At 36.2% G+C, this 15,291-nt stretch overlaps 1 protein-coding gene across 1 annotated transcript in view; it reads right to left on the bottom strand.

Annotated features, from left to right (window-relative positions):
- The window catches only part of LOC131497525 (tRNA modification GTPase MnmE-like), a 56,584-nt gene that overhangs the window by 8,410 nt on the left and 32,883 nt on the right, over nucleotides 1–15,291 (bottom strand). The window contains exons 11-15 of the mRNA XM_058703882.1: nucleotides 14,676–14,780; nucleotides 13,968–14,021; nucleotides 13,494–13,598; nucleotides 4,582–4,635; nucleotides 3,771–3,875 (exon numbers count right to left, since the gene is read on the bottom strand). Of these exons, the coding sequence (XP_058559865.1) occupies nucleotides 3,771–3,875; nucleotides 4,582–4,635; nucleotides 13,494–13,598; nucleotides 13,968–14,021; nucleotides 14,676–14,780 (423 nt within the window). The remainder of the gene's footprint in view (nucleotides 1–3,770; nucleotides 3,876–4,581; nucleotides 4,636–13,493; nucleotides 13,599–13,967; nucleotides 14,022–14,675; nucleotides 14,781–15,291) is intronic.

Genomic DNA, 15,291 nt, shown 5'->3' on the forward strand with positions numbered 1-15,291 from the left:
CTGTGATACATAGTAACTTCTAAATTACAAGATTGTCATATAGTCTTCTTGTTGAAAAAGTCTTTGAACTAAAATAGGAATTATTCTTGTAATAAGAGCTTTGCAATACCAGTATATGGATGTTTGTTGTTACCCAAACAGTTGTATATTTTTCTAAATTTGTAGACTGAACATTGATTTCTTTTTGTATAAATCTAATAATTAAGTCATTGTTCTTAAGTTGAAGATGTAAATGATTCAGATTTCATATTTTTAAAAAGTAAAAATCCAAATAATCTAGTGAGAGAATTCTTTCAGAAGTATTTTAGTTAATAAATGCAGGAAGAATGAAGAATTTTTACCATTTTGCAACTCCAAGTGAAATATTGGGTTTAAGTAGTGATTATCAATAGCTGCTAAAACTATTCATTAGGTAAAAGGCTGACAGAGAATATTATGATGGATGGGATCAAAATGACATCATCAGAGTCCAGATGTAGATTTTCACATCATATAGAGATACAAAAACAAAAAAACAAAAAAACAAAAAAACAAACAAACAAAAAGAAAGAGATACAAGCTAATGCACTTCCTCACGTGATGCAATATGAAGCACATGATACTAGGTGTAAATATTCTTTCTGGGGAAAAAAAGCAAACCTGAAATCTAATCAAGTGTTTAGGTCTGCCTAGTGTACAGAATGTGTAGGTGGTAGAGGAACATTTAAAGAACTCCCTGGAGGGCTGCCTGTGTGGCTCAGTTGATTGAGTGTCCGACTTTGGATCAGGTCATGATCTCACAGTTCATGGGTTCAAGCTCCACATCAGGCTCTGTGCTGACAGCTTGGAGCCTGGAGCCTGGAGCCTGCTTTGGAGCCTGTGTCTCCCACTCTCTCTGCTCCTGCCCCACTTGTGCTGTCTCTCTCTCTCTCTCTCTCAACAATAAATAAAACACTTAAAAAAATTTGAGGAACACCCTGGAGATGTAATCAATGAAATCTAGAATGTAAGAAATATTAGAACAGATGACCCAGTTTCTTTAATAAATAAATGGCAAGAAAAAAGGGAGGGGGAACTGTTAAAGTTTAAATAAAACATACTAATAAAAAAGAAAACCCTAAAGACTTCACCAAAAACTACTACAACTGATAAATGAATTCAGTAAAGTCACAGGATACAAATCAATATTCAGAAATCTGTTGTATTTCTATACACTAATGATTAAGTAGTAGAAAGAAAAATGAAGAAAACAATCCCATTTACAACTACACCAAAAATAACAAAATACCCAGGAATAAACCTAATCAAAGAGGTGAAAGACCTCTACTCTGAAAACTGTAAAACACTGATGAAAGAAATTGAAGAAAACACAAATGAATGAAAAGACATTCCATGCTCATGGATTGAGAGAACAAATATTCTTAAAATGTTTATACTACCCAAAGCAACCTGTACATTATTGTAATCCTTATCAAAATACCAACACATTTTTTAACTAGAAAAAAACCCTAAAATTTATATGGAACCACAAGAGACCCCAAATAGCCAAAGCAATTTTGAAAAAGCAAAGCAAAGCTGGAGGTATCACAATTCTGGACTTCAAGTTATATTACAAAGCCGTAGTAACCAAAACAGTATGGTACTGGCACAAAAAGACACATAGATCAATGTAACAGAATAGAAAACCCAGAAATACACTCACAATTATATGGTCAATTAATCTTTGTCAAAGGAGATAAGAATATCCAATGGGGAAAAGATAGTCTCTTCAATAAATGGTGCTGGAAAAACTAAACAACCGCATGCAAAAGAATGAAACTGGACCACTTTCTTACACCATACATGAAAATAAATTCACAATGGATTAAAGACCTAAATGTGAGACCTGAAGCCATAAAAATCCTATGAAAGAGCACAAGCACTAATTTCTCTGGCATTAGCCATAGCAACATTTTTCTAGATATGTCACCAGAGGCAAGGGAAACAAAAGTAAAAATAAACTATGGGGACTTCATCAAAATATAAAGCTTACGCACAACGAAGGAAACAATAAACAAAACTAAAGGCAATCTACTAAACGGGAGAAGATAATTGCAAATGACATATCCAATAAAGGGTTAGTATTAAAAATATATAAAGAACTGATACAACTCAACATTCAAAAACCAAATAATCCAATTTAAAAATGGGCAGAAGACGTGAACAGACATTTCTCCAAAAAAGACATACAGATGGCCAACAGACACATGAAAAGAAGCTCAACATCACTCATCATCAGGGAAACGCTAATCAAAACTGCAATGAGATATCATCTCCCACCTGTCAGAATGACTAAAATAAAAAACACAAGAAACAACTTTTGGTGAGGATGTGGAGAAAAAGGAACACTCTTGCACTGTTGGTGGGAATGCAAACTGGTATAGCCAATGTGGAAAAACAGTATGAAGGTTTCTCAAAAAAGCTAAAAATAGAACTACCCTTTGAATTGTACTACTGGATGTCCACCCCCAAAATACAAAAACACTAACTGAAAGGGATACATACACCCCTACATTTATAGCAGCATTATTTACAATAGCCAAATTATGGAAGCAGCCCAAGGGTCCATAGATAGATGAATGGATAAAGAAGATGTGGTAAATACACACACACACACACACACACACACACACACACACACACACACCAGAATATTATTCAGCCATAAAAAGAACGAAACCTTGCCATTTGCAACAACATGGATGGAGCCAGAGAGTATATATGCTAAGCAAAATAAGTTAGTCAGAGAAAGACAAATACCATATGATTTCACTGATGTGTGGAATTTAAGAACCAAAACAAGGAGAGGGAGGGAGGGAGGGAGGGAGGGAGGGAGAGAGAGAGAGAGAGAGAGAGAGAGAGAGAGAGAGAGAGAGAGAAAGAAACCAAGAAATAGACTCTTTTTTTTTTTTAATTTTTTTTTTCCAACGTTTTTTATTTATTTTTGGGACAGAGAGAGACAGAGCATGAACGGGGGAGGGGCAGAGAGAGAGGGAGACACAGAATCGGAAACAGGCTCCAGGCTCCGAGCCATCAGCCCAGAGCCCGACGCGGGGCTCGAACTCACGGACTGCGAGATCGTGACCTGGCTGAAGTCGGACGCTTAACCGACTGCGCCACCCAGGCGCCCCAAGAAATAGACTCTTAACTATAGAGAACAAACTGATGGCTACCAGAGGGGAGCTGAGTGGGGTGATCGTGAAATAGGTGATGGGTATTAAGGAGTACACTTGTGATGAGCACTGAGTGAGGTATGGAATTGTTGAAATGACTATACTGTACACCTAAAATGAATATATCACTGTATATTAACTACACTGGAATTAAAATAAAAACTTAATAAAAAAGAAATTGAGCTTAACAGAGGGGGGAGTTTTGAGGGTTCAGCTCTTAGGGGGATAAGGATTAGGAAAAGGGAATCCCCCAGGGACAATGTAAGGAACAGTAACTCTGGGAGAGAACAGGAATTTATGAGGACTTTTGCAATGTTTACTAAGACAAGATATAAATCCCTCTGTCCTTTCCCTTCCCAAATCATCAGTAACATCTTTCCTCAATACTGATTTTGTGGGAAAGGATTCTTTTTCACAGCTGAACTCTGTACTTGAATAGTACAGAGTAAGAGACTGTTCAAGCAAGAGCTGGAGGATGGGTGCAGGTAACAAATACCTGAACATGTGTCACTTTAAAATATAAAGATCATAAATAGAACAATTAAACTGAACTCTCTGGAGGTCACAGATGCAGCTCACCATCAGCGGGTAGTAATTTTTGTAGTTCCAGACATTCCTTATCATTGACTTCTATCCCCATGTCTCCAAGAATGTTTTTCAGATCTGTGGCATCAATCTTTTCTCCTTTGAAAATACAGAAGGTTTATAGGTGAAAATTATAGAAATTAATTACTCAGTATTATGTAAGTTTAAGAGGTTCATAAGAAAATGTTATTGACCTATATGATATGTACTTTTAAATATACTTAAAATAGCTTATATGGCATCATTCCCAGTTGGGGATTAAAGAGTGAAAGTAAAATGGAATGTGGAAATACAGTGTGTCATTAGAAGTCAAAGCAAATTTGTTCCTAAATTATTGATATAATAAAGGCTCCCTTAATTTGGGGGATAATGAACAGAATAAAATCTAGTTACCAAATTGGATAATGAATTGCCAAAAGAAATGATTATAGCAGGAGATCTTATACTGAATTATGTAATTGATCGTTGACAAAACCACATTATCTTGAGCTTTCCAAAACTTTACCTTATTTATTCATGTGCTTACCTAAAATTTAGCTGTTTACATGTAGGTGAAGACATATATACATATATGAGAAAAAAATCTGTACAGTACATAGGACATGTTATCAAAAGCAAGTCTTATAGTTTATTTTTCAAACAGATAATCCAAGATCAAATGGATTTTATCAGGCAGAAATATTTTATATTTTATAATAACTGGGTAAAATGGCAAAATTAATATGGACAATAGACTACTAGGAATATAAAAATTTAAATATAATTTATTATAAAGCATTAGGGTTTCAGTGTCATAGAAACTCACCTGTAAACTCTTTCATTTTCATTGTCACATTTTTCAGATCAACCTTCCCACCACCTGTAGGACAAAAAGCAGTCACAGACCAACAATGAGACTGTTCCTTCTGCTTTCTCTACTTATGATACCTGTCCCCCAACTAGAACATTGATATCATCTTGAATTTTAGTTCCAGACTATTATATTACATTTTTCATCATATTTACTTAGATATAAGAATGCTTTTTAAAGTTTTTTCCTCCACTTTGTTTCATGCATCTCAGTCTTTTCCCCTGTATTCAGATTCTGTTATTTTGTTTATAGTCGGTTTTTTGTTCTCCTGTTAACTATTTATACAGTTCTTTTGGTTCCTGATGCTGTAAAATTTTATATGACTGTTTAGGTACAGGTTGAAAATATATTTTTTTAATTTTTTAATTAAAAAAATTTTAAGTTTATTTATTTTGAGAGAGAGAGAGCACACACACAAGCAGGGGAGGGGCAGAAAGAGAGGGAGAGAGAGAATCTCAAGCAGGCTCCACATTGGCAGCACAGAGCCTGACACATGCCTTGATCTCACAAACCCTGAGATCATGACCTGAGCTGAGATCAAGAGTCAGACACTTAGCCAACTGAGGCATCCAGATGCCTGAAAAAAATTGTTTTATTTGACTTAGCTCTCAGTGTTCCCTTTCAATATAGGACAACAGGGAAGGAAGGATAAGAAGAAATGAAATGGTAATATATAAATAATTCTGGGAAAACATTGTATAAAACAAAAACAGTATCATCTTGAATGAGGATAAAAGTCCAAAATAAAATCGGATTATGATAGATTAAGGATGCATATTGTAATTTCTACAATAACCTTTGAGGCTTCTAAATTAACAAGAAAAATAAAAAATAATTAGTCCAAAAGGAAGGCAAGAATGGAAGGAAACAGAAAGTTGAACATGTACAAAAACAGGAATTCAGTAAAAGTAGATTTAAACACAAATATGTCAGTAATCTCATAATTACTACTAATATTGCAAAAATGATTTTCAGATTGCTAATTGTTTAGGGTTTTTGCATGCTAATTGGTTAGGATTTTTGCATTGTTTGTTTATACAAAGATTAGCCTGTGATTTTCCTTTTTTGTGTCTTCTTCATCAAATTTCGGCATAACGATTATGATAGTTCCATAAATCAAACTGGCAAGTGTTTCTTGTTTTTATGTTTTTTGAAGAGTTGAGTAACGTGGAAATTATTTCTTACTTCTATGTTAGGTAAATTCATCAAGGAAGTGATCTAAGGCTCTAAAATTTAAGAATTTAAAATATCTGAAATCTAAGGATTCAGAGAAGTCAAAAGTAAAAGGATGGATAAGTATAGACCATACAAACACTAAGCAAAGGTAGAGCAGGAATATTAACATCAAACAAAATAGGCTTTAAGAAAAAACTTTTCTAGTAATAACAAAAAGAAGTTTAATTCACCGTGAAGATATCATAATTCCAAACTTGTATGCTCGTATTAACATGGTGTCAAAAAAAACAAAGAAAATTATAAAATTATAATGAGAAATAAAAATCCAAAATTACACCGAGAGAAATTTTTTAAAGTTCATTTATTTTGAGATAGAGAGTGTGCGAGCAGAGGTCAGGGGCAGAGAGAGGGAGAATCTTAAGCAGGCTCCACGCTGTCTGCACAGAGCCAGATGTGGGGCTCAAAGTCACAAATTATGAGTTATGACCTGAGTCATGAGCCATTCAGGCACCCAGGGGGAGATTTGATACATCTTTGTCAGTAGTTAATAGAAGAAGCAGATATTAAGATATTAAATCATTAAGACTTTAGGATATTTGAACAAGAAATTTAACAAAGTTGATTTAATGCAGATATAGGCAACACCGTACCCAATAATTTCAGAATGCATATGTTTTCACATAGGGAATATTTAGCAAAAAATCACCATGTACTGGATTATAAAGCCAAATCTCAACACACTAAAAAGTAATGGCTATAAGCAATTCAAAAATAATAGTAAGGAAAGTTTCACTTAGAAGAGCACTAAATAGAATAAATCACCTAGGAATAAAGTTAACAAAAGAAGTACAAAGATCATACTTCAAACACTACAAAACACTGTTGAAAGAAATAAGACAAAACTCTTAGCAAAATAGGAATAGAAGGGAATTCCTTTAATCTGATAAAAGTTACATATATAAAACTTCAAAAAGGTAATACTTAATGGTGAAATATGGAAATGTTTCTCTTTGTGATCAGAAATGAGGCAGGCTGGGGCACCTGAGTGGCTCAGTCGGTTGAGTGTCCGACTTCGGCTCAGGTCTTGATCTCATGGTTCATGGGTTCAAGCCCCACATCGTGTTGACAGCTCAGAGCCTGCTTCAGATTCTGTGTCTCCCTCTCTCTCTGCCACTCTCCCACTCATGTTCTTTCTCTCTCTCAAAAATAAATAAACATTAAAAAAAAATTTTAATTAAAAAAAAAAAAAGAAATGAAGTAGGAACTCCTGGGTGGCTCAGTCGGTTAAGCATCTGACTCTTGATTTCAGCTCAGGTCACGATTTCATGGTCCTAAGATCTAGCCCCCACATCTGGTGTGGTGCTGAGCATGGAGCCTGCTTAAGATTCTCTCCCTTCCTCTCCCTCTGCCCAGCCCCCACTTGTGCTCTCTCTCTCTCTCTCTCTCTCTCTCTCTCTCTAAAAGAAAAAAAGGAAAAGAAATGACGTAAGGATGTCCGCTATCATCACATTTACAATACTATATTGGAAATTCTAACTGAAGCAGTAAGGCATGATGAAGAAATAAAAGGCATAATGATAGAAAAGAAAGAAAACTGCCATTATTTGGAAACATAATTATATATGTAGAAAACTCAGGAGGATATTCAGATAATTATAATTTATAAAAGTATAGAAAGGTTGCTGGGTACAAGGTCATTACACAAAAATCAATATTTTTTATGTATCAGCAACAAACTGAAAAAGAAAAAAAATTAAATATACCATTTTCAATAGTATAAAAAATACCTAAAAATAAATCCATTGCATTAAATGCAAAACTTTACCTAGAAAATTATACAATAGCCAGCCTAGGACACCAGAACACCAAGAAGATGATGTTAACTTTGTTAGTCCAAGCCACTGTTTGGACTGTGAGGAAAAGGAAGACGCAGGCCGACCCACCTGCCCCTACTCTGACACTTTCAGCAGTAAACAACTTCTTAAAAATAAGTTTGAACACATAGGTGTGAAAGTTTGTGTTCAAACCAGGGATTGTAATAGCTTTTCTTATATTCTAGAATATACCAAAACAAAAGTAGATTCCGATGGGGACGTTGTTCAAGATGGAGTCAGAGTGTTCATCAAAAAGAAAGCACAGCTAACACTTTTAGGAACAGAATTGGTCTAAGTTGAAGAGTTTGTGTTCAACAACCCCAACAAGAAAAGAAACTTGTGGCTGTGGAGAAAGCTTTAATATGTGAAACCTCAGGACTAGTCTGGCTGTAAGCTCCTGGAGGCTTGTGGAAGTCTGCGGGCTTACGGAAAAAAATCACGTGACTGTTATATGCTTAAGGTTTATAATGTATAACTGCCTTATGAGGAAAATACATTGATGCATTTTGAAAATGAAGCCACTATGTTAGACTCTAGATGGTGTTATTTGTATTCTTTTTAGGGGACAGAAAATGAGAAGCCATCACTTTTGGGGGGGTCATTTTTCTACTTTTTCCCTTCCTTTTAAAAAATTCATGTATAATTAACATTCAGTAAGTTTTAGATGTACAATATCCTAATTACACAATTTTATACATTTCTCAGTGCTCATCAAGATAATTCTACTCTAAATCCCCTTTACCTATTTCACTCACCTGCTCCACTCACTTTTCTGTTAAGGAAAAAAATCCTACTCTGCACTTAACTCTCTTGAATCTTTTCTGTTAGAACTAATTCCATTACAGTTGCCTTTCTGAGAGGATTTTGGGAAATGTATTCTTAATAGGTGTGCAGTCATTAAATCTCTGTTGAATGGCCTGACTGTAAATCCATTGGTATTTTCCTGACCAGTTGACAGCTTTTAAAATTTAGAGGTAGGACTGACTTTTAATCATTAAAAAAATTTTTTTAGTGCTCACAAGTTTATATTTTTAGGTTTGATAAAGATTCTTGTGTATTTTCTAAATACACTGACAAAACAGATTTGGAGGTTTACATACGTCTTAGGACACTTATACTAGGCAGGTAAATTACATTAAAAAGATTGGTCTTCATAAAAGATCTTCCCAGAGAGCATTAATATTTTTTTTTAAGTTTTTACTTAAATTCCAGATAGCATTAGGGGTGCCTGGGTGGCTCAGTTGGTTAAATGTCCAACTCTTGATTTCAGCTCAGGTCATGATCTCACAGTTTGTGAGTTTCAGCCCCTCATAGGGCTCTGTGCTGACAGCACAGAGCCTGCTTGGGATTCTCTGTCTCTTTAACTCTCTATCCATCCCCTGCTCACTTGCTCTCTCTCTGTCTCTCAATAAATAAATAAATAAACATTAAAAAAAATTTAAATTCCTGGGGCGCCTGGGTGGCTCAGTCGGTTAAGCATCCGACTTCAGCTCAGGTCACGATCTCGCAGTCTGCGAGTTCAAGCCCTGCGTCGGGCTCTGGGCTGATGGCTCAGAGCCTGGAGCTTGCTTCTGATTCCGTGTCTCCCTCTCTCTCTGCCCCTCCCCCATTCATGCTGTGTCTCTCTCTGTCTCAAAAATAAATAAACGTTACCAAAAAAAATTTTTTTTAATTTAAATTCCTGATAGCATTAATCTTTTCCCTCTGCTTTTACTGTGATTATCTTAAGTTCTCTTAGTCTGTCAATAAGATTTCAGCCACATCTATTTTTTACTTTGATGTTTATAATTTATTTAGTAATTCTATAATGATTGCTTAGTACTTTGTTTCTTTAGTTAGGCAATTCCCCTTGTTTTATTTTTAAATTTTAATTATTTTTTAATTTTATTTTTTATGGTTTCAAGTTTTAATTAATTTTTTTAAATGTTTTTTAAAATTTATCTTGAGAGAAAGTGTGCATGAGAGGGGGATGGGCAGAGGAGAGGGAGAGAAAGAATCTTAAGTCTGAAGCCAGGCACCATCTCAGGACTGTGAGATCATGGTGCGAACTGAAATTAACAGTCAGATGTTTAAGGGGTGCCTGGGTGGTTCAGTCAGTTGAGCGTCCGGCTTCGGCTCAGGTCATGATCTCACGGTTCGTGAGTTCGAGTCCCGCATTGGGCTCTGTGCTGACAGCTCAGAGCCTGGAGCCTGCTTCAGATTCTGTGTCCCCCTCTTTCTCCACCCCACACCTGCTTGTGCTCTCTCTCTGTCTTTCAAAAAAGAATAAACATTAAAAAAAATTAAAAAAAAAAAAGAGTCGGATGCTTAAAACCAACTGAGCCAGCCAGGCGCCCCTCAAGTTTTTACTTAAACTCCAGTTAGTTAACATATAGTGTAATATTACTTTCAGGAGTAGAATTTAGTGATTCATCACTTCCATACAACACCCAGTGCTCATCACAAGTGCCCTCCTTAATCCCCATCACCCATTTAGCCCACCCTCCCCACCTTCCCTCCAGCAACCCTGTGGGGATAAGCTTAGGAATCCCCCAGGTTTACACCAATGGGTTAACAAGGCATAAAGAAATACAAAGTCATAAAATGCTCACACCCAAGTTTGGGTAAACTAGATTGGCACTCCAAGAATAGGGGGGTGCAAAGACACACTGAGAATAGGGAGGCACAAAGGTGCCAGGAATAGGGAGGAGCAAAGGCACCCCAAAATAGAGAGGGGGTGCAGAGGTCCCAGAATAGAGAGGGAGAGGCAAAGGCCTAAAATAGGTAAGGTGCAAAGGTGCCCAATATATAGGTGTATGAAATTTTTTTTTAATGTTTATTTATTTTTAACAGAGAGAGAGAGAGCATGAGCAGGGGAGGGGCAGAGAGAGAGAGGGAGACACAGAATCCGAAGCAGGCTCCAGACTCTGAGCTATCAGCACAGAGCCCGACACGGGGCTTGAACCAACAGACCGTGAGATCATGACCTGAGCCGAAGGCGGGTGCTCAACTGACTGAGCCACCCAGGCGCCCCTGATAGGTATACGAAATGAACAAGATTAGATATTCAGGGTGGAAGCACCCCCAAGTTAGTACTACAGCAGAAAATCTGCTTTCATAGGAGAATAGGGCCAGGTTAGGTAAATTGGTGAATTGGACTATGGACCGCTGTGCTGCAGGCAAAGCAGCCCGAAGTGGGAGATGGTTAACGTAAGAAAAGGTGCCTTATTAACCCTGAGGTTATTTCCCCTATCTGCCTTATCCCCTAGGCTGGCAAAGATAAACAGGTATGATAAAGAGCGCCTCCTGTCTGCTGTTAACAATCATCTACCCATCTGCCTGGTGCCCAGATTTTGTTTTATATTGACCCAAACCCCAAACACTGTATATCTTCAAAACCCCCCTTTTCCCTCACATCCCCAAGTTAATGTTCCTAGTTTGTCTCTTTGTATACACCCATTACATTTGGGTGTAAGCCTTCTGATCTGAATAAATATGGGGCAAGGGCCCTTATTCGGGGCTCTTGTCTTTTCCCCAGACATTATCCATCTCTTGCTTTAATCTTGTGTCCACTCTTTTGCTGGTCAAAAGAGAACTTTAGACTTAGAGTCTATGACACAACCCTTAGTTCTTTCTCTGTCATTTGGAATCTGTTTCATGGTTTGTCTCTCTCTCTTTTTAAAAAAATTTTTTTAATGTTTTATTTATTTTTGAGAGATAGAGCACAAGCAGGGGAGGAATAGAAAGAGAGGGAGACACAGAATCTGAAGCAGGCTCCAGGCTCTGAACTGTAAGCACAGACCCTAACAAGGGGCTCGAACTCACTGAACCATGAGATCATGACCTGAGCCAAAGTCGGATGCTTAACTGACTGAGCAACCAAGGCACCTTGTCTCTCTTTTTTTTTTTTTTATAAAAAAATTTTTTTTAAGGTTTATTCATTTCCCAGAGACAGACAGAGTGTGAGCAGGGGAGGAGCAAAGAGAGAGAGGGAGACACAGAATCTGAAACAGGCTCCAGGCTTTGAGCTGTCAGCACAGAGCCCGATGCAGGGCTTGAACTCATGGACTGCAAGATCATGACCTGAGCCAAAGTCAGATGCTTAACCGACTGAGACATACAGGTGCCCCTGTCTCTTTTAGTGCCACCATGTTATGTAACCTTCCCATTCTGAGATCTAGTTTTATTGAATCCATGAAATTGCTCTGTAATGTGAGTTAATTGTCAAGTACTTCTTTTTGGTTGTTCCCTAGGTTAAACTGACTATATTACTACAAGATGGGGTTATTTGTTTTTTGCATGCTATCTTCCTTCCATTCCATCTTCTTTCCTTATTTTTCTTTTGCTATTTTTCTCTGCTGTGCTAATGCTAGAGTTGGTGCCATATCCTTTCTTTTCATTTTGCATATACTTCAGCAGTTGTGTTCAGATTTTCATTTTATTCTCAGGATTTAATGTAACAATGTTTAGTTGCTCTTTTGATAGCATCTCAGACCAGTTAGCTTTCTTCAGCTAGATGTATTTAAAGAAAACTGTTCTACTCACTTCTATTGTAATCGGAGAGTGTGGTGATATGTTACATGGTCTTCATTATATGTGAGCCCTGCTCCCATATCTGAGGTTTGGTTTAATGTCCCAGCAGGGTTCGTTGCTCTAGTTAAGTAGAATGAACTCGGTAAAGACATTTAACCAAACCACAGATCTGTGCATGGGATGGTATTCTTGGGCTTCCCATCAGACCTTCAATTCTGCCTGTAGCTCTTTGTTCTTGTTCACTTTGTTAGGTATTGGAGGAAAGAAAAACTAGACAGATTTTGGTTTTTTCATCATCTCAAACTGGAATCCTCTGGACCGGTTTAGATAGTATTAAAATAAATTGAAGAATTGAAAGAACTTACTCCTAAAACTCTCTGTGCCTGTCACCTTTTGTTAGAGTGATAGGTGGTGGTGGACAGTTGATAGATGCAATTATTTGATCGGTTTTTACAATTATTATTATTGGTCTCTCGATTTTTTTCACTTCTTTGCTCAACATAGGTAATTTATTTATTTTACACTGGAAAAATTCATTTTATTAATATTTTCAACATCTTAATCTCATGTTATATATAACATATTGTAATAGTATTATTATGCTTGATATCTAGTATGTTTTTAAAATTCTTAGTATGTTTCTCTCTATCCCTTTTTAGTCTTTCTGACTATATCAGAATAGCTGAGGCATATATACTGGAAATAACCATCTGTCAATGTTTTAAATATTTTTATTTTTTACATTTATTTTTATTAAAAACATTTTAAATGTTTTTATTTATTTTTGAGAGAGAGAGAGAGAGAGAGAGAGAGAGAGAGATAACAGCAGAAGAGCAGAGAGAACAGGAGAGAGAGAATTCCAAGCAGGTTCCACACTGTCAGCACAGAGCCTGATGCAGGGCCTGAACCCATGAACCATGAGATCATGACCTGAGCTGAAATCGAGTCGGACACTCAACCAACTGAGGCACCCAGGCACCCCAACCGTTAGTCAATTTGAATCATTCTTCATCATAGGCTGTTCTCTTATTGTTTAGTGTTTCTTTGAAATGTTTCTCATTCTGTTTTCATTTTCTTCTTTATTCTTTGATCTGAGAATGGTTTGTCAGTACTCTCACCAATTTTAATTATTCATAGAACACTCTCTTAAAGAAGAGACAGGATGTACTTTCACATGAAACTTGAATTCAGCCACATCCTTTAAAAAATGCCCTGTTGATACTAAATAAACACTATCACTGGTCTATGGATACTCTCAAACCCAAGCTGTCCTAAAGGGAATGCATTTTTATGTGCAATGCTCACCATCAACTGGTAGGTTTTGTGAAAAATCTTCAAGTTCTTTGTGTGACAGCTTAATCCCCATATTTTCCAGAAATGGGACGAGGTTATTCATAGCCACCTTTCCTCCTTAGGAGAGACAAATTATCATAAAAACAACCAAGATGCAGAAAAACTCCTAATTCATGTATATTATGGTTATCACTTTACTCATGAAGACTTTAAGGTCCAGTAAAAGCTAGTCGACGGTATAAGGAGGGTCAATTTTAAGACTAGATGGAGAGTCTCATCCTCAGACTGTATCTTGTTCATATCAACATAGTGCAAGTTCGAAAGGGGCTGGGTAATTTCCTAGGGATTTATGGCATATACCACATATCCATAAATATTGGGAAATACACATGTGAAATTTTTAACGTAATAAAAATAAATCAGTGTATATGAAATATAACAGAATATCACAGATATATCTGCTTTCTCATCATACTTCTCACTCACTTTGAAGAGCCTTCACACCATCCAGCAGCCTATTTTGATACACTTTTCCTTCAGCTGTAAGAAAAGACATGATTCACGGTCAGAGAAAAATAATAAGGGAGATTCACCTAAATAATAAATATTCTACAATTTTCTACCTATTTCCATAATTTCAAAAAAAAATAGACTTTTTAATGATTTTTCTGAAATGTACCTAATTTCCTCTCAAATAATGACAAAGTTGGTTTGGAGAAAGATTTTTAATGAGGCAAATTTATTCACTTTTGCATAAAAGGCAAGGATTAGTGGTTTAAAACTTATAAAACATATCTCATTTGATTTATTTTTACCTTTGACTTCTTTCCTTACATTCTTTCTTTTTCCATTTTTACATTTTTCCACTTACTCTCAGGAATATTAATGGAACCAAGGACAACAATACACATATCTTATTGGCAAGATTAAGTGAAATAGCTATTGATTACCATAATGAAAATGAAATGACCCTGGTTTTTTGGGTCACTTAGTTTTTATTCTAAGATAAAAACTAAAATTTTAGTTTTATTCTAAAATAATTATTTAGAATTATTCTAAATAATGTTAAAAGTTTTCAAAAATGATTAAATAAAACAAAACAACCTGTAACAATCTGACAGCATTTTCGAAGAAAATCTCACAGGCAAGTAGTCTAAACCCCTTGAAGTATACATATATATTTTAAATCCTTACCATCAACTGGTAGAGTTTTTACTAAATTAAAGTATTCCTTGTCTGTGACCTCAACTTTCATGTCTTTCAGAGCACTGTCTACATCACTGACATCAATTTGCTTTCCTAGAAAAGACAGAAATGGTGATAAAAAAGAACTTGCGAAGAACACAAAATTAGTGAGTTTGATTACAATCAAATGCTGTTAACTAGCAATATTTTTACTCATGTGCTATTAAGATAATTTCATGGGTACTTAAGATTCACATAATCTATAACAAACAAAAAAATTAAAATAAAAAAACCTTTTTTTAATGTTTATTTATTTTTGAGAGAGAGAGAGACAGAGCATGAGTGGGGGAGGGGCAGAGAGAGAGGGAGACAGAATCTGAAGCAGGCTCCAGGCTTTGAGCTGCCAGCCCAGAGCCCAATGTGGGGCTCGAACTCATGAATGTGATCCAATCACGCATGACCTGAGCTGAAGTCGGACACTCAACCGACTGAGCCACCCAGGCACCCCCCAAAATTAAAATTTATTATCACCTTGGCTGGTTTATAAATATATAAATAATAAAATAATAATTTGGGTCTTTTCTTCACAAAATAGAAATGTAAGTAGTTCTCCTGATGGTTTGAA

This window comes from Neofelis nebulosa, chromosome 16 (assembly GCF_028018385.1).
Source record: "Neofelis nebulosa isolate mNeoNeb1 chromosome 16, mNeoNeb1.pri, whole genome shotgun sequence".
NCBI classification, from domain to species: Eukaryota; Metazoa; Chordata; class Mammalia; order Carnivora; family Felidae; genus Neofelis; species Neofelis nebulosa.